Raw genomic sequence first — 26,299 nt, 5'->3', positions numbered from 1 at the left:
TAATAAATAGCAGATTGTTTCTGTACAGCCTCCTCACTATGTATCCCAGAAGACAGGGGGAGACATCACAGGGCCCTGGCCGGAGCCTTCCCGAGAACCACCCCGAGAGCACTGTAGATTTTCCAAGAATCATTGTCAAGTGAGTGACCAAATGCTACAGCTTCCTAAAAATACTCAGAAGAGGGAGGATGGGGAGCAGGTCACAGTCACATAAAAACAGATCATCTAGGGCATAGCTCCCTGGTCGGGGGCCACTATACGTACTCCTGGGGGATCTGGACTCTCCTGTCTCGGCAGCAGTACTGTTCACAGAGTTTGAGGAGCTCTGACAGAATGAAGACAGATGAGGCCAAACTGGTTAAAAACAGCAAATCTGCCAAAAGGTGAAGAGAGTCAGAGAGCCCACGCTGAACCTGCTGGCCTCCAGCCCTCCCCTGGCTCTCCCCAGAGTACCCACGTGCAGCAGACTGCATCCTCCTTATTTATCAAAAGTTGGAGGCTAGGGCCAGGGGGCTAAGGGCCAGCCCTTCTCACTCCCCTGTTGGGGTGCAAGCTTTATAATCCTGGAGCCAATGTGCTTCGGCGCCTGCTCCAGACATGCCCCACTAGCTAGTCTTTCCAGGCAAAGTTCAGGCAGCTCAAAGCAAGGAGGGGTGCCAGCGCAGGGGGCCAATGTGCGGGGCGGGGGCTGGTACAGAGTCTGAGCTGACCCGGAATCAGCCTCCCGTCCCTCCCGCCCTCCTTAGGGCCGATGAGGCTGTCCCAGCGCACTGCTTTAACACTAATCACACCTTCTGGCTCTGCAGCCCTGTATGCAGGCGGCACGGGCCTCCCTGGTTCTACACAGCCCGTGCTGGTGCCCTCACTCACCAAGCACACCCAGGTTCTCCGTCTGGAAGACCTTCTGCAATGGGGGGACATAGATCACAGCCAGCTGCCCCAGGATGGAGCCAAGCACCGAGTAGAGGAACATGCGGTTCCTGAGGAAGCCAATCTGGAAGATGAGCTTGGTCTGCGGGCAGGAGAGGGTGGGCGTCGGCTTGTACACAGCCCCCATCTCAGCTAGAGCCGCGGACATTGAGCCAGCCTGGGGTCGCTGCCCACCGAGGACACGTCTGACCTACAGGAAGGTCTCACCTGGGAGCGGCAGGTCAGGGCATTGAAGAGGTCAAAAAGCACAAAGCATGTGAAGGTCATGGTCGTGGTACGTGGAGTATTGGCCTTGTCTTCAGGGATCTGAAACAAGTGTTTGGGGATGAGACGTTATCCAGGAAGAAGACAGAATTAATTCCTTGTGGAACAATCCATTATTCACCAGAGCCTGGGGATGGAGCAGAACATTCTGGACAGTTGCCTGCACAGGCAGCGTAGAACTTTACGGACATAAATTGATCAAGAACCCCTGTCAATCTTGAGCTTATTGGTGTAACATCAGGAGCGTCTCCTAACCACAGGCTGACTGTGGCCACCCTGGGGCCCTGGCCAGTCTTCCCTGTCATTAGCCCTTCCTCAGGAATCTCAGCTGCCAGGATGGTAATGCTGCCCTTACCTAGAGAGCTGACGCAGGGACAGGTGCTGCCTCCTCCAGCAGGTAACCAGGAGACCACTGCCTCCCTGGGAAGTGGTGGTGGTGGTGGCTGCCCTCGAGTGGATTTTGACTTGTAGCAACTCCTGAGACAGAGCAGGACTGCCCCACAGGGTTTCTAGGCTGTAATCTTTTTGTGAGCAGTTTGGCTTGTTGGTTTAGGGGGACACTCGAGAGGTGAGACCCCTATAATTAAACTACTTAGCAGACTAAGGGCTGAATAGGAAGAAAGGCCAGGGAATCTATTTCTGAAAATCATCCACTGAAAACCCTATGGATCACAGTGGGCCGATCCCATTGTGTGTGGGGTCGCCATGAGTCAGGGGCTGACTTGACAGCAGCTAACAGCAGAATTTCCCGCCTACAAGGAAGACAGGAGGACAGCTGGCTCCTAGGAAAACTAGGCCCTTCGAGGATCAGATTTGGCTCAATGAGAAAAGCCGTGGAATCCCCATGGCTCTGGTCCCCTGCAGGCCTGAAGTCATGACAGGCCTTGACATTCCAAGGGCAGGGTTGGGCCAGGGAGAGAAGGGCGCAGAGTAAGAAGCACCTGTGTAGGTCTCACCTGAAGAAAACCCTCTCTGGCCCAGCACCAGGCTCACTGTTTCTCACCTGAGCTCACCTGCTGGACCAGATGCCCTGTGTTGGCCATGTTCCTGTGTCAACTTGCCTGGGCCATGGTTTGCCAAAACTAGACTAGTTGCTAAGCACTCAGCTGCTGACCAAAAGGTTGGCAGTTCAAACCCACCAGCTACTCTACAGGAGAAAGTTATGGCAGTCTGCTTCTGTAAATATTACAGCCTTGGAAACCCTATGGGGCAAGATCTACTCTGTCCTATAGGGTCGCTAGGAGTTGGAATCGACTAGACAGCAATGGGTTTGGATTTGGGGTTTAGACTATTGCAGTTCTGTAATGTAACCTAATGCAATGTAACGAATCAGCTGAAAGGTGAGTTCCTTAGGCTGTTCTGCCTTCAGAGTGTAAATTGATATTTTGTCAGATCTCTGTCACGCTTCCTCTGTCCTTTCTCCCTCTATCGCTCTTTGTCTCTACCTCTTTCTGTCTCTCGCTCTGTCTCTCCCTGTGTCTCTGTGTCCCTTTGCTCTGACTGCTTTCTTAGTGTGTCTCTTTCTGTCCCCCCCTCACTCTTCTTTCATGCTGAGAAGATCAGAGTCCTCCTGTGTATGCATGTGTTTGTCCTCATGGAACACAAGCCCCTGGAGGGCCAGGACAGGCTCTGCCCACCTTGCTTCCCACACAGACCAAGCCCCGTGTGGGCCACAACCTTGGTGCTGGTGGACGGCTCGCTCACCTCCTTCCAGAAGATGAAGAGGGTCCCGCTGATGATGACAGCAGCAGACAGCAGGATCTTTAGGATGAGGGCTCGGCTGAGGATCGTGTCCTTCATACTCCTCGGTGGCTGCACCAGGGTGTCCTTGTCAACTGGCTCCACCCCCAGGCTGCATGGAGCACAGAACACTTTGGAATTAACCATTGAACAAGGTAGTTCCCCAGGGGCGTGCACTGAACAAACACGCGCTTACACCCCTGGCTTTCGAGTCAGTGTCTTGAGGGTGGGGCCAGGGGTGTGTGCCCAATCCCACCAGGTTCTCCCCCGAGCCAATGGGTCTGCAGGCACCCTGGGGAATGCCCCCATCCTCATGCCCTTTGACCTGCCCCCTAGCTTCTCAGCTCTCCTGGGTGCTCCGCTCACCCCCACCTCCAAGCATGGCAAGGGACTGTCTGCCGCCAAGCTGGGCATCATTCCAGGTGCCTGCCCTCCGCAGAGCCACTCGCCCAGTGAGGGTGGTGGTGGGATGGAGGCTAGACCAGCACACAGTTCACACTCTCAGCTGATGGATAACTGAGGGGCCCTGGTGGGAGGTGCCCAGCTTCTCCCAGGGTCCCTGCTTCTGAGGAGCTTAGAGGGGAGGTGACCCCCACACTTCGCTCTGAGAGAACTGAAGAATCCTGTCCCCATGGCAGCCGACACTGGCAATGGTTAAAATAGTAACAGTAATAATAGACCAGCTCCATCTGAGACACACCTACTAGGTGCCCCCACACAGTGAGGTGCCTTGCTCGGTCACCCAGGTCTCCCACTTCTAAAGCCTGCTCTTCCCCTGTGCCACCTGGCTCCCCCAGCACCCCCTTCCCATTCATTCAGCCAGTAATTTTCTGAGCTGCTACTGTGGGCCAGACACCATTCTGGGAGCTGGGGATACAGCAGGGAACAAAACAAAAACCCTGCCTCCACGGAGCTGACATTCTAGACGACAGACTGATTATAAGCAGATAAACAAGGAAATATTTGTACCTTCATTTTCCCTCTGGGCCAGAGACAGAGCAAGGACGCTGCTGTCAGGGACAGTGATTAGGGAAGGCCTCTTGGAGGAGGTGGGCAGCATGAAGGGCGAGCCAGGTGGATACCCCAGGGGAGCCTGGCTCCCTGCCCTGCCCACACTGGTCGCAGCGCACTTCAGGGTCCTGGGAACTCCGTGAGGGCAGAGGGCAGTGTGTGGGGCTCACCTCTGCGCGGGCGGCCCGTCCATGATGATGTTGACCCACAGGATCTGCATGGCGTTGAGGGGGTTGGGCAGGTTGAGCACGGTGGACAGTGTGATGAGGCTCAGGGCCGAAATGCTCCTGCAGACACAAGCATGGCGCCTGCCGTTAGCGTGGCCTGCGGTCACACAGGCTGGACCCGTGGCAGGCACTTGGGGCCCCCACACGGGCTGGCCTCTACTTACGTGCTTAGCTGGAAGCGGACAAAGTTTTTGATGTTATAAAAAATCCCCTTGCCTTCCTCCACTGCGTTTCTAGAGGAGAGGAGAGAGTGCTTATTCACAAAGAGATCCCGTGGGGTGGTCTGGCCAGCTCAGTCGGTTACAGTGAAGCAGTGGTGACCAGCTCTGACATGGCATCGTACTTGGGCCCATCCTTCCTGTTCTCCCTTGCAGGTGTTCTCGGCGGCACACCACACCAGTAGAAGATGCTGCTGCCGGAGCAGGCCCTCAGCTAGCAGGCACTGGTCCCTGAGCCATGTCATCCTCTGGTCCAAAGCTTACCCATGATGCCTCCAATTAGACTAATTATTCTCTCATCACAAACCCAGGGACCACAGCCAGGGGCTGGCACCTCCCTCCCTTCCCAGGACTGCTGAGTGCTCCCTGCATCACTGATAACCAGCGAGCAGAGACCCAACACCCATGTAAACCAGACAATGGGGTCCAGGGCTGAGGGGAGGGCGAGAGGGGAGGTTGAAAAACATCAACTTGCATTTTTAGAAGGCTCTTTATGAAAGCCTGTAGAAAACTGGATCTTGAGTTACTAGTAGGGTAGAAAACTGACCCTTCCCCCCTTTTTTAACTAAGAAATTTTGCAAAAGAACTAGAAGATAATAAATGGAAGAGCTTTATATAAAGTAGGCTGCATTTTATGATTTTTAAGTAAGGATAAACCCTAGTGTTTTGAAAGGATCCCTAAGGTGAATCCGCTTGTAAAGAAAAGCCTCTCTTTGTAAAATGGATAAACACCCCAAACTTCAATACATGTTCATTCGGTTTTGGTATCAGGCTTAAAAAAAATTCACTCCCACTCCTGATGACTGCAATTTACTTTTAAGTCTGAACTAAAACTAATTAAAATAAGAATTGAAACGATCCAGAAGAAAGGTAAACTCATTAAGAGAAAAATACACGAAAGTAAAAAAGAATGTAAATCGCTTTTTCTATTCCAGAACCTAGAGACCTCACCTGTGTTGGTGATTTGGGGAATTTTCAACACATGAAATGTATCTGGCAACACAAACACCAGACTCACTTAACATTACAGTATGAGCAGTTCTCTGTGTCATTAAAATATCCTTCAAAACATGGTTTTCAATGGCCACATAGTTTTCCCATCTGTTGCTAGTGACCATGCACAATGGTTCTAGGTTTTTCTATGAATAATGTTGCAACTCGAAAGGCTCTTTCTGTACCTATGATCCAGGCTTCCCTGGGGCAAACGTGCCTTTCTGTGCCCAAAAGGCACCAAGGCTGCACACCAAAGCCCCAGTGTGTGTGCCAGAACACCTGCTGGGCACTGTGGTGATTAACCCCAAAGTTCGTTGGCCCCATGACTCTGCTTAAGGTGGCTGTTGGTGTTCAGACCCTAGGACACCTGCCACAGTGACAGGGAAAAGATTTAACCCCCCAGGGCCCTTCTAGCAGTGACAACCTGCTATGAGTGGCTTGTTATGTGTCTCAAGGACAGCAGACCCAGGAGCTAGTGCTCCAGACATTTTTGTCCTTGGTTGCACATATACCCAAGGAGCAACTTACATGATGGTAGAGAAGTCATCGTCCACCAGGATCATGTTGGCAGCCTCCTTGCTAACATCCATCCCTGTCTGCCCCATGGCAATCCCGATGTCCGCCGACTTCAGGGCCACCGCGTCATTCACCCCATCTCCTGTCATGGCTACAACTGCTCCCAACTCCTGCAAGGCCTTTAGACAGAGGGGGCGATTGGAAGCCTTCTTCCAGAAACTTCCTTCCTCCCCACATGCTGCCTTCATCACACCTTGTAGCCTACAGCAGACCCCTCTCTGGCAGGCACTGGGGCCGGCCAGCCTGACTCTGAGTCCTAGCTGGGGATTTGAACAAGTGCTTGAACATCTCAACCTCAGTTTCTCCAACTGAAAAATGGGAGCAACAGTCTCTACTTCATAGGGGTGCTGTGAAGCCTGAGTAAGACACTGAATGTGACTGCCAACATGTAGTAAAGGCTCTGTAAATGTTACCTGTCACAATTTATAATCAATGACTCATCCCCTGAAACCATGTGATGGCCAATAGGTATTAGCATTTTCTATGTAGGATAACTTGAAGAGTTATCTATTCTATAAAAATAAAAATAAAAAAACCGCAGCTATCAAAAGCATTAATGAGCATGTTTAAAGCATACAGGGGCAGGAGAACCCAGATGTCTGCAGGGTCCTTTTGTTATACACTTTTCATCTGTTAGATGCACAATCAGACAATCACCTCCTCTCTGGATATGAACAGACACTTCACCAAAGAAGAAATTCAGCAGCTAACAGACACATGAGGAAATGCTCATGATCACTTAGAAATGCAAATCAAAACCACAATGTCTCACCCCAATATTACTGGCACAAACAAAAAAAAAAACAGAAAATAACACGTTGAGGAGGCTGTGGGGAGACTAGAACTCATGCACTGCTGGTGGGAATGCAAAATGGTACAACCATTTTGGAATCCTTAAAAAGCTAGAAATAGAAATACCATATGATCCAGCATTCCCACTCCTAGGAATATATCCTAGAGAAATAAGAGCCGTCGCACAAATAGACATATGCACACCCATGTTCACTGCACCATCATTCACAATAGCAAAAAAATAGAAACAACCTAAGTGCCCGTCAGCAGATGAATGGATAAACAAACTACAGTACGTACATACAATGGAATACTACGCAACGATAAAGGACAATGATGAATCCGCGAAACATCTCACAACGTGGATGAATCTGGAGGGCATTATGCTGAGTGAAATAAGTCAATCACAAAAGGACAAATCACTTGTGACCACTACTATAAACACTGATGAAAAGGTTTACACACAAAAAGAAACAATGTTTGATGGTTACAAGGGCAGGGATGGAAAACACTAAATAGACAGTAGATAAGTGGTAACTTTGGTGAAGGGGAAGAGAGTACACAGTACTGGGGAAGCCAGCACAACTGGACCAACACAAGGTCATGAAAGCTCGATAGATACATCCAAACTCCCTGAGGGTTCGAATTCTTGTGCTCATGGCTGGGGATCAAGGTCTCGGGGACCATCTAGCTCAACTGGCATAACACAGTTTATAAAGAAAATATTCTACATCCTACTTTGGTGAGTAGCATCTGGGGTCTTAAAAGCTTGTAAGCGGCCATCTAGGATACTCCACCAGCCCCATCCCATCTGGAGCAAGGGAGAATGAAGAAAACCAAAGACACAAGGGAAAGATTAGTCCAAAGGATTAAGGGACCACAACAACCACAGCCTCCACCAGACTGAGTCCAGCACAACTAGATGGTGCCCAGCTACCACCACTGACTGCTCTGACAGAGATTCCAACAGAGGGTCCCAGACAGAGCTGGAGAAAAATGTAGAACAAAAATCTAACACTCCAGAAACAAAGAGACCAGACTTATTGGTCTGACAGAGACTAGAGAAACCCTCAGAGTATGGCTCCAGACATCCTTTTAACTCAGTACTGAAGTCACTCCTGAGGTTTGCCCTTCAGCCAAAGATTAGACAGGCCTATAAAACAAAACGAGACTAAATGGGCATGCCTGCCCAGGGGCACAGACAAGAAGTCAGAGGGGACAGGAAAGCTGGGAACCCAAGATTGAGAAGGGGAGGGTGTTGGCAACCAATGTCACGAAACAATATGTGTATTGTTTAATGAGAAACTCCTGTAAACCTTCATGTAAAATACAATTAAAAAAAAAAAAAAAGAAAATCACCTCCTTTATTAGACACTTGCTGTGTGCCAGACATGATGCCAAGGGCCTCACAGGCATGCCTTTGTTTCATTCTCTCGACAACCTTGGGAGTTAGCTAATAGCCCATTTTACAGTTGAAGAAACTAAGGCACACAGTTAAATGCACACTGTTCTATTTCTCACTCTGTACATACCAATTCCAGCCCCTTATTTTCAGTATATGGGGCAAACGACCCCCCCCCAGTTATCATAGCACCCCAGGTTTAGCTGGCACAGGGCCACCCAGCTAAAGCTTACACTTCCCAGCATCTCCTGCAGCTGGACAGGGCCACATGACAAAGCACAGCCAATGGGATGTGAGCATGTGATATCCCTTCTCTGCTCATCCCTCCTTCTCCCACTGGCTGTGGTAAAGCAGCCCAGAGCCAGCGCCCTGCCTTGGATCTAGTGAGAAGGCAGAGCTGCCTGCTGGTTTGGGCCTTGGATACCCTGTGGAACAGAGCCGCCCAGTGCCCTAGACTGTAACCTGAGGGAGAAATGAGCTGTCTGTCAAGCCATCAAGTTTGGGGCCTTGTGGTTACGGCAGCAGAACCACCCCTGCCTCGCACACGTACCTTTATGATTTTGAGTTTGTGCTTTGGGCTGGTCCTGAAGAAGACAGACACCTGGGTGCAAAGAAACAGTATAGCAGAGATCCAGTGGCCATGTGGCTGTCACACATGCCTCCCCCCACATGCCACCCACCACCCTGGGCCCCCACCACACTGTGCCCAGGAGGTGCTACCTTCCTGATGCGCTCGGCCAGCTCGTCCTTCTCCAGGCTGTCCAGCTCTTCCCCAGACATAGCCCTCAGCTGCCCATTGCACAGGCCGATGTTTCTTCCTTGGGGAGAACAAGCCCTGAGGGCATGCTTCGAGGCCTGAGAGTGGTCCCCTCCCCACTCCTGACATCAGTCCCTGTCCTGACCACGGAGAATAACCAGTATAAAACCAGGATGGCCACCGCTCACTGAGCCCCTACTATGTGCCACACTTTACCTACATGGCCTCGGTTCCTGCAACAAAGGCCTACTATCCCTGCTTTACAGATGAGGAAGCCAAGAGGGAAGTGGCCTCCCTGAGGTCCCACAGCTGGTGAATGGTCACACTGGAGCCTGGCATGGAGTCTGACCCCACAGTCTGTGGTCCTGTCACAACACCAGGCTGCTTGAAGACAGAGTGGGGAGAAACCACAGTATGACAACCCTCATAACAATAATAGTTACAGTAGTAGGAGGAGGGTTGCTGGTTCTCTGATGATGAGACTGAAGGGCAGAGTGGTTCAGTGAATTGCCAAGGGCAAAAGCTAGTGGCAGAAGCCAGACAGAACTGTACCCTGGGAATGATGCTGCCTGTGAAGATGAAACAAAGCCCCTGACGCACAGTAGGTGCTCGAAGACATGAGGTCTCTCCCCATTTTGGGAAACCTGCCAACATAGTGGAGGCAAACTCCTTGGAAGGAGGAGCGCTGGTGTAGAAATCTCAACCTCTTCTAAGCGTGCAGAAACCGCGCGTGTGCCCTCCTGGCCAGGGATACTAAGGATTAGCCAGTGGTAGCACCCCTGCTTTAAAGGATGGGTGGGTCCTTTTTTTCCTCACCCCCAGCCCTCTCCCTGGTTACCTATTGCCAAGGCCGTCTCCAGAGCATCTCCCGTAATCATTTTCACGGACACGCCTGATTCAGAGAGTACCTGGACCGCCTCCTTCACGCCAGCCCTCGGGGGGTCGATGATCCCGACGAGGCCCAGAAATGTCAGCTGCCCCAACTCGGGCCCAGATGCCAGGGCCAGCACTGAGGAGAGACCAAGATACACGAAGGTTCATGAAGCTGAGGGGAACTCGGTGCATGGCCTTGGTTGGGCACTTAATATGGCAGCCGGCACAATGGACTTCAAGGGCTTGTGGCCACCTGTGACCTCAGCTGGCTGGCCGGTGAGCCAGGAGGTCAGGAAAAGGACGGGTGGCAGTTTTACTTATCAATTTGTCCAGTCTTAAGTGATTTGGTACCAATGTTAGGAGACATACAAGGTGACCTACCAGGTGTAGCTACTTTACAGTTTGTTCATATTAATGACAATGACTGCAGCAGCAGCTAATGACATTTCAGATTCTTTCCTGAGCGCCCCCTTGTCCAGTGACCCATGTGAGCCTCACAGCAACCCCATAAAGCAACTACTATTCTGTCTTCCTTTAACAGATGAGGAAACTGAGGCACAACATTTACCTGTGGGCCTACCGTAGACCTGTTGTTGTCATGTATCCTCAACTCCATTCTGACTCACAGCGACCCTAGAGAGCAGAGTAGAGCTGCCTCATAGGGTTTCCTAGGCTGTAATCTTTATGGAGCAGATCACCAGGTCTTTCTCCCATGGAGCTGCTGGGTGAGTTTGAACCACCCACCTTTTGGTTAGCAGCCGAGCACATAACAATTATGCCACCAGGGCTCCTACTGTAGACCTAGCGCTGCACAAACCATCCTGGGGAGCCTTGACGTGTGTAAAACACTTCTGCTTGGCAGGAACACACCCTCATTCACAGGAACACACCCTCACTCGGGAAGAGATGACAGATGGCTCAGCATTCACAGAGAAACCCCATCTCAAGGTGGATCTGCCCCAGCGAGCAGGGGCAACCTCCTCCCCCCCCAAGCTTGTCAGCAAGCTACCAGAAATTTATCATTTCTGTTCCCCGAAGGAGAAAACCAAGCATCCAAACCAACGTGGAAGCCCAGCTGCCTCTCACTCTCCCGGAAGGAGCACAAGCGTTGTGCAGGGTTTTGAAGTTTCTCAGGTTTCCCTGAAAATAGACAGGTGACAAGTGGCAGGCCAGGAGCCATGAGTTTTAATTTCACCCTGTCAGGGAGGCGTTGGTGCTGGTGCAGAAAATTGGAAACGGCCAAGTGACAAAACACCTTCCTTGATTAAAAGAGCTTTTGGTTTTCCTGACAAGAGGCAACGAGCAAGACCAATCAGGAAAAGCAATGTTTGCAGGCATCACATTCATCCTCTACAAAACTCAGCAAGGGTGGGGTTCCCCTTCTCACACGTGTAAGCCACATATGGGTTAACAGTCATCATTTAGTGGCTCTTTGTCATCTAAAGATGTTCACCTAACTATTCAATTCCAGGAGTCCCTGGGTGGCACAAATAGTAAATATGCTTGGGTGGTAACTGAAAGGTTGGAGGTTAGAGTTCACCCAGAGGCACCTCGGAAGAAAGGCCTGGCAATCTCCTCTGAAAAATCAGCCATTGAAAACCCTCCAGAGCACGGTTCTACTCTAACATACACGGGGTCACCATGAGTCAGAGCTGACTCAATAGCAAATGGTTATTTGGTTCTGAGCTTGCTGCCTTTCCGTCAGCACGCAGCCTGACTGCCTTTCTGGCTGATCACCTTTTTGATTAAGGACCCTTCATTGGTACAGTCGAAAAGTCAATGTGACATGCAAGCTTAAAGCTACGGCTGGAGCCCCAGCCACTGACCCCGCAGTCCGAGCGAGGCCATCCTGCTCTCCTCGTGCAGGCAGAGCGACTGCTGCTGGGGCGTCAGTGGCAGGGAGATGCCCCCGTGGTTGTACATGGTGCAGTGGCAGATCACTTCCTCCAAGGCCCCCTTCATGAAGTAAATGTCCTCCTGCTCCTGGAAAAAGACCAAAGGATGAAAATCCTGTGTCACGGGGTGCTTCCATGCATGGTAACTGTCCATCTCATTCTGCACAAGAGTACAAAGACATGGACTGGTGGTCATGGAGCAGTTACTTATAGCAGTACTGCCACTGCTGAGTAGTAATTAGTATGTATATTATTGGCCAGCGAGTCTCACCTGAGCCTGGGGCAAAATCCCCAGGGAACACAGATTGCTGGGCCCCACCCTCAGAGTCTCTGATGCAGTGGGTCTGGAGACCCCCCCCTTTTTTAAAAATTTTTATTGTGCTTTAAGTGAAAGTTTACAAATCAAGTCAGTCTCTCATACAAAAATTTATATACATCTTGCTATATACTCCTAATTGCTCTCCCCCTAATGAGACAGCACACTCCTTCCCTCTGCTCTTCTTTTCGTGTCCATTCAGCCAGCTTATGACCCCCTCTGCTCTCTCTTCTCTCCTTCAGACAGGAGATGCCAACATACTCTCATGTGTCTACTTGATCAAAGAAGCTCATTCCTCCCCAGTATCATTTTCTATCCCATAGTATAGTCCAATCCCTGTCTGAAGAGTTGGCTTCGGGAATGGTTCCTGTCTTGGGCTAACAGAAGGTCTGGGGACCATGATCTCCAGGGTCATTCTAGTCTCAGTCAGACCATTAAGTCTGGTCTTTTTACAAGAATTTGGGGTCTGCATCCCACTGCTCTCCTGCTTCCTCAGGGGTTCTCTGTTGTGTTCCCGTCAGGGCAGTCATCGGTTGTAGCCGGGCACCATCTAGTTCTTCTGGTCTCAGGCTGATGTAGTCTCTGCTTTATGTGGCCCTTTCTGCCTCTTGGGGTCATAATTACCTTGTGTCTTTGGAGTTCTTCATTCTCCTTTGTTCCAGGCGGGTTGAGACCAATTGATGCATCTTAGATGGCCGCTTGCTAGCATTTAAGACCCCAGACACCACTCTCCAAAGTGGGATGCAGGATGTTTTCTTAATAGATTTTATTATGCCAATTGACTTAGATGTCCTCTGAAACCATGGTGGGAACCCTACTTTGAGAACCACTGTTTTAGACAGAATGTTCAGTAGATGACCCAAGATAATGTGAAGTTTTAGTTACTTATAAACAATATTTTCATGTATTTGGACTCTCATAGAAATAGTCCAAAGGAGCCCTGGTGGCAAAATGGTTAAGTGCTTGGCTGCTAACCAAAAGGTCAGCAGTTCAAACCTGCCCAGGGCTTCTGTGGGAGAAAGACCTGGTGATCTGCTCCTGTAAAGATGACAGCTGAGGAAGCCCTATGGGGCATTTCCTCTGTCACATGGGGTCACTGTGAGTTGAAATTGACTCAATGGCATGTAACAACAACAACAACAGATAAAGCCCCAGAACTTCCAGGCCTTCTCCCTCATGTCTGTATTTTGGTTTAGATTTCATGGGGTTGCGGGTGGGGAGGCGAAGGGGCAGACAGACTGGCAAACTCACCTCGTTCTTTGGGCTGCATTTCACTGCCATCCACCTCTGCTCCGAGCTGAATGGAATCTCTTTTCTTCTCACATAGGAATCTTTACTATCACTTAAGCCCATCTAAGATAATAAAATGAGAGGTTTTTGATGAGTCAGGAAAAGGCAATCTCTAGGCAAAGCTCAGTCGACGGAAAAGATTCCTCATTCAAACCATCTCAGGGCAGATGAGAAATCCAAGCACTTAGCTCCCAGAGCTTTCAAATGTCCCACCAAGAGCAGATCACTGGTTTTTTGTCTCTTGTCCTAGAGGCAGAACCTGCTGGTTTCTGCAATAGCTTCTACCTGAAACCTACTCAGAAACAAAAGCCTAGGGTTCAGTTGGGAGGAATGTTCTAGACTTGAACCATTGAGTTGCCAGAGAGTTGACTCCGACTCATGGTGCCCCCATGTGTGTCAGAGCAGAACTGTGCTCCATGGGGTTTTCAATGGCTGATTTTTCAGAAGCAGATCACCAGGCCTTTCTTCTGAGGCACCTCTGGGTGGACTCAAACCTCCAACCTCCCAGTTAGCAGCTGAGTGAGTTAAACATTTGCTCCACCCAGGGGCTCCTGTTGACATGCAGCCGTATCCACTTCCCAAAAAGGAATCTCGTGTGTCCTCTGGGCCAGTGAGGTAGCTCTCACTGGTCAACAGCCTGGCGTCCTAAGGCAGCGCTAACACTTATTTGTTCCTTGACAGCTCTCAGGCTAGTTACATGACAGCTCCGAACCTCAGTTTTCCCAACGGTAAACCAGTCCTAACCCATGCACCCCCACTGCTCCCAAGGAGGCGAAAATGGCTTCCTGGGAAGTAGGAAATCCTACTCTATGTATAAAGCACAGACACACAGACACAGACACACAGACACACACAACCTAAACAGATGCACAGGGTATCTGTGTTCCTAAAATTCCATTGCGGGAGGTGTGGTGGCGAGGGGACAACAATGGAAAAAAAATGGTTGAAAACCACTGCCGTAACCTCTTAGTGTCGCTGGAGGATGAGTGAGGTAATACGCACAAAGCACCCAACATGGTGCTTGGCACACAGGAGACACTCAATATGTGTCAGCTATTATTTATTTTATTCTCAAAGTATATCCTAAAATCCTAGGCCAAGCCCCCAAAGTAATTGTTGAGATGTTTTTAGACCTGTGAAAGAGGAAAATCATAACACATAAAGGAAAGAGGGTTCTAGAACCTCTGCCCTTCCCATGTGGTGTGCCCAGCCCAGTGGCGGAAGCAGGTGGGGACTCTGTACCAGGGTTTCGCTGCTGTCTGAGCCATTGCTCTCCTGATAGATAGTGGGGAGTTTAGAGTAGGGCTTGGCACTATTTCAAAGGGGGAGGGGTCTAAGTCCCATTCGGAGTCCCTGGATGGTGCAAAGAGTTAATCTGCTTGGCTGCTAACTGAAAGGTCAGAGGCACCTCAGAAGAAAAGCCTGGTGATCAACTTCCAAAAAATCAGCTATTGAAAACCATAGAGCGCACTTATTCTGACATACACAGGGGTTGCCAGGAGCTGGAATCAACTCGACAGCAACTGGTTTCAGTCTTATTTATTATTCACATTCCAGGGAGAATCTTCTTCTGTAAGTAGGAGGGAAAGAATAAGATGTAATAGTTTCTTACTGTTGCTGTGTTGGGGAGAAGCACCACATTTCCCTTTACAGGGACTTAATAAAAGGCACTCATTCTCCCCACTTGTCCTCCTGCCCAGCAGTGGCTTCAGAACATCCCTCTGTGGCAGCCCCATGACATGAGCAGGACGCAGAGATGAAGAAGCCAGCATCTAGTGCCAGGGAGAGGGACGGTGGACACGTGGACATAGCTGGTATGACGAGGGAGGTGAGCCTGGGAGCACATGAGGCTCTAAGAAGCATCTGAAGAGGAGATCAGAGGGTCTAATATCCAAAATATATTTTTAAAAAAACTTCTACAGCTTAACAACAAAAAGACAACCCAATCAAAAAATGGGCAAAGGACTTGAACAGACAGTTTACCGAAGAGGGTATGTGAATAGCCAACGAGCGTATGAAAAGATGCTCAACATCACTAGCCATTAGAAAGATGCAAATCCAAACTAAATGAGATACCACCTCACTCCCATATTAGAATGGCGATGATAAAAAATAAACAAAAAATGGAAAACAAGTGTTGGTGAGGTTGTGGAGAAACTGGAAACCTTATCTATTGCTGGCGAGAACGTAAAACGGTGCAGCCACTGTGGAAAAGTTTGGCAGTTCCTCAAAGAGTTGAACATAGAACTACCAAATGACCCACCAATCCCAATCCTAGGTACATACTCAGAAAAAGTGAAGGCAGAATGCAAACAGAAACCTGTACACCAATGTTTATTGCAGCACCTTTCACAATAGCCAACAGGTGGAAACAACCACAATGCCCATTAACAGATGACTGGATAAACAAGATGTGGTCTATACACACAACAGAATACTACTTAGCCATAAAGAGAAATGAAGTCCTGATGCCTGTCACAACATGGATGAACCTAGGAAACACGCTGAGCAAAATAAGTCAGTCTCAAAAGGATAAATACTGTGTGATCTCGCTTACATGAAATAAGCAAATATATAGAAACCAAAGATTATTAGGGGTTACCAGTGGGGAGAGAGAGGGGGAATAGGGGAATAGGGAGACACTGAGTTTAGGTCACTGGTGGTAGAATGATTTGGAAAAGGATAGTGAGAATGGTTGCACAATGTCACTGAGTTATACATGCAGAAGCTGTTGAATTGATAAATGTTTTGTTGTGTATATTTTCACAATAAAAAATTAACACCACCAAAGAGGGACAGATGGATACCATGCACCCCCAATGTCTCAGAGCCCCCCTCACCCGTTGGCAACCTTGACCGCAGGGGGTTGCAGCCCTTCCTCCCATTGTTTGCTCAGAGGGAGCTTGGATTCTGCTGCCAACTCAGCTCAGAGCGAGAAAATGCCCAATGCAGACCACCAGAGCCCCTACCTTCATCGCCAGGGCAATCAGGGCCCCCTCCGTGGGCTGCCCCATCACCGTGTTCTCCCTGATGATGGCATTGTTGGCCACACAGCCTGCCTGTGGGAGAGAAGGGCCTAGTGTCACTAGTGAGGACTTGTAGCTGGCACTCCAAAGGGCCTGGGCTTCCTCAGGCAGGGAACAAGTTGGACACTGAACACTTGGTCCACTTTTGGGGACTGCAGCTGAGAGACAACACTCACTCTTCAAAATAAACTCAGTAAATATTTGCTAATTATTTGATGGGTGTGCTGGTTTTAAAATATGCCCCCAGATTTTTTGACACTGCCCTCCTCAAAAGGTGGAGCCTAATTTCCCTTGAGTGTGGGCTAGACTTTAATGACCACCTTCTAATGGATCCATCACCTGCCTGTTAGTTGGCGGTACTGTGGCGGCCTGTGAGTTGCTGTGCTGCTGGAAGCTATGCCACCAGTGTTTTGAATACCGGCAAGGTCACCCATGGTCGTGGACTGGTTTCAGCACAGCTTCCAGACTAAGACAGACTAGAAAGAAAGGCCTGGTGATCTACTTCTGTAAGTTGGTCAATGAAAGCCTTTATGAGTCAACAGCAGACACTGTCCGGCTTCTTGCTTTGGACACATCACCAGGAGGAATCACTTGCTGGAGGACGACATTGTTTCTGGTGAAGCAGAGGGCGAGCGAGGGTGAGGGAGACCCTCGGTGAGATGGACTGGCACGACAGCTGCAACGATGTACTTGAACATGCCAGCAATAGTGAGGATGATGCAGGACCAGGCGACATTTCATTCTGTTGTACATGGGGTCACCGCGAGTCTGAGCCAACTCAACAGTGACTAACAAGGCTGAGTGTCAGTTCCCACAAAGTCATTGCCATGGGAAGGCAGGTAGACTGGAGGCTACAGGTGTGGGGTGAGGTGGGGTGACTGCTAACCAGTGCAGGGTTTCTTTTGGGGGTGATGCAAATATTCTGGAATTAGGTAGTGGCAATGGCTGCACAACTCTGTGAATATAATAAAGACCACTGAACTGTATACTTTAAAAGGGTGAGTTTTACAGTATGTGGATTATATCTCAATAAGATAATAATTTATAAAAAGTAAAGGCAAACCAACAAATGAGAACATGGGGGGATCCCAGCTTTCTTCCTTAACCGTCCCAGTGCTCTGGACACTCACTGACCTCTCCAAACCCCTGTTCCTTAATCTGCAAAACTGAGTTAACAGGAGTGACTTCACAGATGCCGTGACAATGAAGGGGGGCCTTGGTGGTGGAGACCGCGCCAAGTGATGGCTAACTGAACGTGGCAGAGCAAGCAGGCTCAGAGGCCCCACTGTGTGGAGAGGAGCAACGGGCAGAGTGCAGATGAGTGCAGTTAACATTAATAACCATCCCAGTGTTGTTAGCTGCAGAGTGGGCTAAGAACCAAACCCAGGTCTCCCACACGCAAGGTGAGAATTCTACCACTGAATCACTACTGCCCCCAACAATAACAATAGGGACTATTTGTCAAGCACTTATCTTCCAACATCCATTTAGCACCTACTCCCTGCGGGCTCCCTCATGGCCTCTTCGGCAGACAGTGACGGTGGAAAGCATTCTAGCTCTTCTCTTACCTCTTTTGGGTATTTTTCCAGCACTATAACTCTGCACCCCTAAACCCTGGGGTGGCCCAATTGTCATCAAGAATGAGTTGGTCCAATTGCTATTTATCTTCTCAGAGAATCACCATAAACCCCATCTTAAATGCACATTCAAACCATGGCACTTTCGACACTTACCTCCACTAATTTTCCCACTGAGACGTTGGAAAATTCTGTAAGTAATTCCTTGGATGGTAAAAGACACACGCTCCCTTTGCCATTATACCCAACTCCGCTGACCTGCAGGGGAAGTCAGACGGAAGGTTGTCACTAGTCATATCGTCATCCTGTTGACCCAAAATCTATCTCCTGGGGATCAAGCCCAAGGGCAAAATCCTAAACACAGACCTAGCTTTGTGTATGAAGACGTTCCCTGCAGGATTAGATACTAATTAAAAAACCTTGTCGACTAACAATACCGCCATGCTTTAGCAAATTGCAATGTCTGCTCAATGGAACATTCTACAACCAGTAAAAACTATGGTTGAGAAAACTAAGTAATAGCATACAGGAATACTTCTGCTTCAGAACAGGGATCAGGAGACTTTTTCTGACAGAGCCAAACTCGACCAAACCAAACCTGTTGCCACTGAGTCAATTCCAGTGCATAGCGACCCTATGGGACAGAGTACAACTGCCCCATAGGGTTTTCAAGGCTGTAATCTTTATGGAAGCAGACTGCCATACCTTTCTCTCGAGGAGTGGCTGGTGGGTTTGAATCATGGACTTTGGTTAGCAGCCAAGTGCTTAACCACTGTGCTACCAGGGCTCTTTCGTATACAGCCAGATAGCAAATATTTTAGGCTTTCAGCTCATACGGTCTCATCGAAACTAACTCAACTCTGCCATTACAGTACAAAAGCAGCCACAAGGCAACACACAAACAAATGGCTGTGGCTTTCTTTTCTAAATAAAAATTTCTTTTCTAAAACAGGCTATGGCCCACAGGCAATTGCCCAACCCCTGATCTAGGAAGCTTTGTGGAAAAAAAACCCAGCAGGATACAAAATGTCATGTTCTGGGAGCTTACAACTGTGCCGAACACACAGAAGAGCAACAGAAAAACGAATGGACCGATCATGGTTAGTTTGTCATGGAAGGTGATGGGTAGTTGTTTTCTATCTTACATTTTAAATTTTATAATGTGCTTATGTTAGCTTTATGATGTTCAAAAAATAATAAAATATGCCATTTAAGTCACATTTTATGATAACTCAAATTTACTTCTTCCTTGGTTTTTAGACATTTCCATGTGTCTTGTCTAGGAACTAAAGGGTCTGGCAGGGCAGACCTCTGTCTTCTTAAACCTCATCAGTTCTCGTGGGACTCACCTCGGCGTGGAACCCATCAGATGTCACAAGCTGGGTCACAGTCATCTCATTGGCTGTCAGAGTTCCCGTCTTATCAGAACAGATGACGTTGCAGCAACCTGGGACAATTAAACCCCCCATCAGAGTTTACTGAAAAAGAAGTCGTCACCACCAACTCTCAGGCTTATGAAAGACCCAGGCTGAGTCACCACAATGCCGAAACGTCCACTTGGTCCAACTTGTCAGAATTCACACCAGCTGGTGTCACTCACCTAGTGTCTCCACGATTGGTAGCTTCTTCACAATGACCCGCTTCTTGGCCATCCGCAGCACTCCGAGAACCAGTGTAACCATGACAACGATGGGCAGGCCCTCTGGGATGGCAGCCACGGCCAAGCTGGGGGAGAAGTCAGATGGGTTACCTCAGTTACGTGAGGACCATGTGAATCCCAGCTGAGCGTGGCAACATTGTTGAGCTGATGAAGTTTGTCTTTGTGTCCCTAGCACCACCTCCCCCCACACTTCTAGTCTCCATTCCCAACCCCATGATGCCCCTGCCTACTTCATCAGCCCTGAGCTCCTCTCCTGCAAACACCTGCTCTTGGGAAGGGACCTCTTCTATCAGACACCCACAGTAGTGTGAATTAGTCAGCTGACATCACTCAGAGTGCTTCTGCATTTAAATTATTCTCATTTATTGAAAAGTCTTTTGGCCCTGTGAAAGCAATTTCTGGAATCAGGACATCTGTGGGCAGTGGATTTTCATTTCCAAGGGCACTCCCTGGGCTCCTTGAGTTTCACTTACTATTCTAGTGGCCTAGGGAAGGAGCCCCGGTGGTGTAGTGGTTAGGCACTCAGCTGCTAACAGAAAGGTCTGTGGTTTGAATACACCAACTGCTCTGCAGGAAAAAGATGTGACAGCCTGCTTCCGTAAAGATTACAGCCTAGGAAACTACCCTGTCCTCAGGTTGCTACGAGTAGGAATTGACTCAACGGCAACAGGTTTAAGTGACCTAGGTAGTTCCTGTGAAGAAGCCAAAAGAAGAAACTAAGAGTTGAGGGAAGTCAAGGCCTTTGTTTATTGCAGTAGATATGTTTAGGATTGCCTGCTCTCCTCTTCATGACCCCTCCAGTTGTTTCTGCACCATGGGCACCCCTAGCCCCCGCCGGCCCTACCATAGCCATGGTCGACTGGATGAGAAGAGGCCATATGACTCAAGTTGAGCCAATGAGAGTCCCTCTTGGGAATTTGGATGGTGTCATGGATTGAACTGTGCCCCCCAAAAACGTGTGTCAATTTGTCCAGGACTTGATTCCCAGTATTGTGTGATTGTCCATCATTTTGTCATCTGATGTGATTTTCCTATTGTGTTATAAATCCTACCTCTACGACGTTAATGAGGCAGAATTAGAGGTAGTTATGTTAATGAGGCAGGACTCAATATACAAAATTAGGCTGTATCTTTAAGTAAACTCTTTTGAGAAACAGAGAGACAGAGGGACCTCCTACCACCAAGAAAGCAGTGCCAGGAGCAGAGGGTCCTTTGGACCTAGGGTCCCTGTGCTGAGAAGCTATTAGACCAGGGGAAGGTGACAAGGACCTTCCCCCAGTGCCGACAGAGAGAGAAAGCCTTCCGCTGGAGCTGGCACCCTGAATTTGGTCTTTTCAGCTCCTAGACTGTGAGGGAGTAATTTCTGTTTGTTAAAGTCATCCACTTGTGGTATTTCTGTTATAGCAGCACTAGATGACTAAGACAGCTAGGGATGGCCCCTCCTGTGGGCTGCTTTCGTTAGTCACATAACAGGATGTTACAAAGGGATTCCTTCTGTTCCCAGGGCATTGGGGCTGCCTGGTTTATGACCTTTCACTGACCTCCGGCCCCCAGGGGGGCAGACTGGAGATGAGCGAGCACCTGCTTCACTGAGCTCTGTGCCTTGAGTCTCACCACCCCCATGTCCCAGTGCAGGGCTTCCAGAGGACCATTTGGGAAGTGTCGCAGGTCCTGACACAGGGGAGGGGACCTGGCACAGAAAGGTCAGTGAGAGAGTTTCCAAAATAAATTGAGTGTCATCCTGTTTAACACTTTATCCCTAACCCCTATGCGCTGAGTGACATTCAAGATGATCCAAGGTGCTTTCTCCTTTTTAAGGAAAGAAAAACACTACCGGTCAATCAGTGTCATGATGCTTTCTCCTCACGGCGCATAGAAGCAATGGTTAGATTTCAGAGCCGTGAAAATATGAAAAAGAATGTGTTTCTTGGAATCAAAGAAATATGGTACCTGAATGGTGACCTTTCACCCCAGCGACCAGGGAACATTCAGGGACAAGTTACGTAAACCAAGATTACTGAATTTGGTCAAGGGGTTGTGCCTGGTTTCCTTGGTGACAGCAGGAAGACACCTGCAGTTTTATGGTACTAGCTGACGGGATGAACTAAGCAAACATTTACACAGGGTTATTACAGGGACTTTATCCCTATGTGGCGTGGGAAGGGCATTTTTACATGTATCTGCACACTTTTCATAATAATAAAAAAGTTAACCCACAAACTAATACAGACTCGAAGGGGCCAGGAAAAGCAGTATCATGGATCATCTTGCATGCCTCTCAATGTATGGGGGTTAGGGACAAAGTGTTAAAAACGACAACTCAATTTATTTTGGAAATTTTCTCACTGGATATTCAGTCATTTCTACCTTCTGATTCAGTGGTTTCTAGTGGCTTTAAGCTGCCACGGAAAACCAAAAAACTTCACCCTTTCAAAGTCGTGCGTACAACAGAGAGAAGAACTCTCTCAATTGCACGTTTTCCACGGCAAAGTGGGATGAGCGTACTGGAACAGAAGGTAGGGGCAAGAAATCAGAAACGACCCTTAGCATTTGGGGGAAGGGTGACAGATATGTGGGCCTAATTTTGTCCCTGGTTCCCTGACTGTGCTGTGGACAGCAGCGCTGGGAGCCCGTTTAACAAGCTGACGAGGCGAGGATGGTCACAGCGGCCTTACCTGACCCCGATGGTGAACATGCTGAGTAGCTGCTTCCCTTGCAGCCAGCCAGTGAGCATGATCAGACCTGGAGGGAGTCAGACGGAAACAAGCATATTCACCAATGTCCACGTGCATTTCAAACTTACTTCCTTACCTTAAGGAGTCACAGGAATACAATGCAGAGAAACGATTAGCAACCTTAAGTACTCTCTTTCTAACAAGGAAGATACTTTTATACCTACCCCAAATATGGTTTTATATTTGCAGGATAGGACCAAGTCAAGCTCGAGTTAAGAAACAAGCACCTGGTTTGTTTGGGGCTTTTTGCGAATGTCTACGTATTATTCCTGCAAGTCTCCCTGTGTGCTGTGTGCGTCCGAGGCTCACCTGTGGAGTTGCTGACATGGCAGATGGGCTACTGTTTCTTAAACTACTTTACGCTGCAGTGTTCATATTCAATATATTCGCTTTCCCACTTTCTCATTCGTTGATCATTTACCAAGTGTTTACTACACACCGGGCACTACGCTATTCTCAAGACCCCGAGAATGAGAAGGAAGCCCCCCCTTTCTCTCTCAGATGGACCCTTGAGGCAGAAGAAGGGGCCTGAGCAGAGCTGGGACATGTGAAAGTCCGCAGATGCTCTGGGAATGCGGAAAAGTTCTGGGGCTGCCAGGTGCGGCCTCAGTTTCCTCATCTGTGAAATGGGAATAACAACCTTGCCTTCCCCAAGTTTTCGTTTTGGTGTTTACCAGCCAAAGCCAACGATCACTGAGTCAACTCTGACTCCTGGAGACCCTATGTGTATCAGGGTAGAACTGTGCTCCACGGGGTTTTCAATGGCTGTGCTCCATGGGGTTTTCAATGGCTCATTTTTTGGAAATAGATCACCAGGCCTTTCTTCCAAGGTTCCTCTGGGTGGACTCAAACCTCCAAACTTTTGGTTAGCAGTCACGTGTGTTAATGATTTGTACCACCCAGGCTAGGGTGGATCCTAATGCAATCATAGTGATGTCCTCATAAAAGAGAAGACAGGACAGAGAGAGACAGAGGGAAGATGGCCATGTGAGGACAGACTCGTGCAGCCACACCCAAGGAATGCCTGGGGCCACCAGAAGCTTAGAGAGAAAAGAAAGGGTCTTTCCCTAGAGCCTTTGGAGAGAGCATGGGCCAGCTGACATCTGATTTGGACTCTTAGCCTCCAGAACTGTGAGACAATAAATTTGCTCTTGTAAGCTACTCAGGTGTGGTACTTTGCTGCTGCAGCCGTAGGAAACTAAGTTGCCTCTGAGTTGACTCCAACTCATGGCACCCCCATGTGTGTCAGGGTAGAACTGTGCCCCAAAGGGTTTCCAGTGGCTGATTTGATGGAAGTAGATTGCCAGACCTTCCTTCCGAGGTGCCTCTGGGTGGACTTGGACCTCCAACCTTTCAGTTAGCAGGGAGTGCGTTAACTGTTTGCATCATGACACCTAGTTTCAAAACCCCCCGCTCTGCTAGAGTGGTTCTTCCAACATTAACAAGAAAAAAGTCAGAGAAACGGCATTGCGAGCCTTGGCATGGATATACCAGTTTAATGAAGCTCTAATTTAACTTGAAGAATCAGTGCCTACGATGGCAATGGCCGTGCAGGAACTCAGACTCAGAACTTTAAAACAAACAGGTTTTATCTTGCAGAAAAGGCCTATTAACACTATCTTCTTTGACAATCTGCCATGAAGCTCACTTCCCTGATGTTTGTCCTTGGAGGTGCGGAGGTAGAAAGAGCAGCACTCATTATTTCAGTGCAATCTCTTTCCGGTAATCTCAATTCTCTAGAACAGGGTTCAGAGTCTAATATCACATCCTCCTTGGAACTTTCCCAACTCTCCCACGCATGACCAGATGCTCCCTTAGCATTTCATGTTTGTTCAGGTGTCTCTCCTCTACTGAACAGAGGACCTTCAAAAGGCATAAACTGTGTTCTACTCATCTTGGTGGCCCTCGAACCGAGTGCAGGGTCTGGCATGTTATAGGACACTTGCTAAATGAATTAAAGCCCAACAAAGTGCTGCTAGGACGGTCTGTGTTTCTCCCAAGACCTTTCTCTGGCCCCTCCGTTTCAGCTGGACTCACCGATGCTCCCTACATCCCTGCTTGTGCTATGGGGAGTGGCTTGTAGGTTTGTTCTTTCACCAACTCATTCACCCAACAAGTCTTTATTGAGGATTTACTCTGGGCCAGGCACTGGCTGATCCTTAAAGAAGGGAATGAAGGGCAAAAGGAAGCAAGGCCAGAGCTGCAACAGTAGGAAGGAGCTGGTGAAGGCACCAGGGCAGCATCCTGGAGATGTTCAGGATTAAGACCTACAAGATGCTGTTTGGTGTGCTGTCAAAGGCCAGAGGCTGAAGGCCAGGCACAGCCTGCTGCTTCTTGTTGTTAGCTGCTGACGAGTTGGCCCCGGCTCATGGCGACCCCATGCATGACAAGATAGGACCATTGTGATCCACAGAGTTTTCATTGGCTGATTTACAGAAGTAGATTGCCAGGCCTTTCTTCCTCATCCATTTTAGTCTGGAAGCTCTGCTGAAAGCCTGTTCAGCATCATAGCCAACATGCAAGCCTCCACTCACAGATGGGTGGTGGCTACACATGGATGCACTGGCTGGGAATTGAAACTGGATCTCCCACACAGAAGGTAAGAATCCTACCACTGAGCCACCACTGCCCCTGCATAGTCTGCTTAATAACATAGAAACATGGCTGGCTGCTCAGCTAAACTACATTTCCTAGCCTTCCTTATGGTTAGGTAGGCCATGTGACTCTATTCTGGCCAACAGAATATGGGCAAAAGTGAAGACTTACTTCCAGGTTCAGGCCTTGAAAACTCCCCCCACAAACCTAAGCCTTCATGTTTTCTCTCCCCCCACCTGCTGGCTGAATAGAACCATGGCCTCCAAGGACCTAGAGGAAAGCAGAGCAACAATATGGTAGGAGCCTGGGCCCGAGCCAGTGTTTGGAGGCAAGCTACCCAGGAAAGCCAGGAACAGTCCCATGGTGTGAGAAAGAAACGCATTTTTATCAGGGTTGTTGTTGTTAGTAGCCGTCAATTCAGCCCCAACTGAAGGCGATCCCATGTACAATGGAACGAAACATTGCCAGGTCCCATGCAATATCCATTATTGGTTATGGATTAGCTCATTGTGAACCATAGGGATTTCATTGGCTGATTTTCAGAAGTAGATTGTCAGGCCTTTCTTTCTAGTCTGTCTTGGTATGGAAGCTCCACTGAAACATGTTCAGCATCCTAACAACATGCAAGTCTCCACTGACAGATGGGCAGTGGCTGCTCATGAGGTGCGCTGGCTGGGAATTGAACCTGGATCTCCCGCACGGGAGGTGGGAATTCTACCACTGATCCACCATACATTTAAATGTAGGGGCTGTTTGTTACAGCAGTTCACCTAATCTGACTAAGACAGAAGCCTCTTGTTGTCAAAGCGTCTATGTGTCCAACCCCAATCCTCACTCAGGTGAGTGGCAAGATATTTGAGAAACAGCCGTGGCTGCTCCAGGATGGCCCACCACATCCCCAGGCCCCAGCACAGACATGGGTTCACTCACCAATGATGCCAAATGAAAAGAGTGTCAGCTGCTTCCCCAGCTTATCCATGCTTTTCTGTAAGGGCGTTTTAGGCGTCTGAAAGGGTAAAAACAGTCAATGTATGAGATGAGACCCCACCAGCACCCCCAGCTTCTGCGGGGCTTTCTTCACAGTGCACTCCCTGTACGGTTCTGTCTTATTCTGGGTGATGGTTGCACAGGGGCACATGTGTGAAAATCCACTGACCTCTACACTTGGGCTCTGTCACCTTACTGTCCGTAGGTTTCATTGTGGCAAATATCCTAACACATATTTTAAACTAAAAATAAATTTTTAGAAAGTGTACTCATGGCGGGGTGGGGGGGGGACAGATGAATACATGAAACACAAGGCATCTTTAGGGCAGTGAAACTATTCTGCATGACACTGTATGGGTAGACATGTGACATTACACATTTGTCAAAACCCCTAGGGCTGGACAACACAAAGAGTGAACCCTAACGTGAACTATG

General features: G+C 48.8%; 1 protein-coding gene across 1 annotated transcript in view; it reads right to left on the bottom strand.

The window, feature by feature from the left end:
* Positions 1 to 26,299, bottom strand: part of ATP2C2 (ATPase secretory pathway Ca2+ transporting 2) — a 78,173-nt gene continuing 51,874 nt past the window's right edge. The window contains exons 10-27 of the mRNA XM_049864230.1: positions 25,808 to 25,883; positions 22,223 to 22,289; positions 19,488 to 19,612; positions 19,237 to 19,334; positions 18,044 to 18,145; positions 16,254 to 16,343; positions 13,246 to 13,347; positions 11,610 to 11,766; positions 9,749 to 9,919; positions 8,874 to 8,971; positions 8,704 to 8,754; positions 5,912 to 6,078; positions 4,337 to 4,405; positions 4,116 to 4,232; positions 2,899 to 3,046; positions 1,138 to 1,236; positions 871 to 1,012; positions 1 to 373 (exon numbers count right to left, since the gene is read on the bottom strand). Of these exons, the coding sequence (XP_049720187.1) occupies positions 255 to 373; positions 871 to 1,012; positions 1,138 to 1,236; positions 2,899 to 3,046; positions 4,116 to 4,232; positions 4,337 to 4,405; positions 5,912 to 6,078; positions 8,704 to 8,754; positions 8,874 to 8,971; positions 9,749 to 9,919; positions 11,610 to 11,766; positions 13,246 to 13,347; positions 16,254 to 16,343; positions 18,044 to 18,145; positions 19,237 to 19,334; positions 19,488 to 19,612; positions 22,223 to 22,289; positions 25,808 to 25,883 (1,998 nt within the window). The 3' untranslated portion in view covers positions 1 to 254. The remainder of the gene's footprint in view (positions 374 to 870; positions 1,013 to 1,137; positions 1,237 to 2,898; positions 3,047 to 4,115; positions 4,233 to 4,336; positions 4,406 to 5,911; positions 6,079 to 8,703; positions 8,755 to 8,873; positions 8,972 to 9,748; positions 9,920 to 11,609; positions 11,767 to 13,245; positions 13,348 to 16,253; positions 16,344 to 18,043; positions 18,146 to 19,236; positions 19,335 to 19,487; positions 19,613 to 22,222; positions 22,290 to 25,807; positions 25,884 to 26,299) is intronic.

Source organism: Elephas maximus, chromosome 21, assembly GCF_024166365.1.
Source record: "Elephas maximus indicus isolate mEleMax1 chromosome 21, mEleMax1 primary haplotype, whole genome shotgun sequence".
Classification (NCBI taxonomy): Eukaryota; Metazoa; Chordata; class Mammalia; order Proboscidea; family Elephantidae; genus Elephas; species Elephas maximus.
Note: the sequence above shows the minus strand (reverse complement) of the source record. Positions and strands in the feature narration are given on the sequence as shown.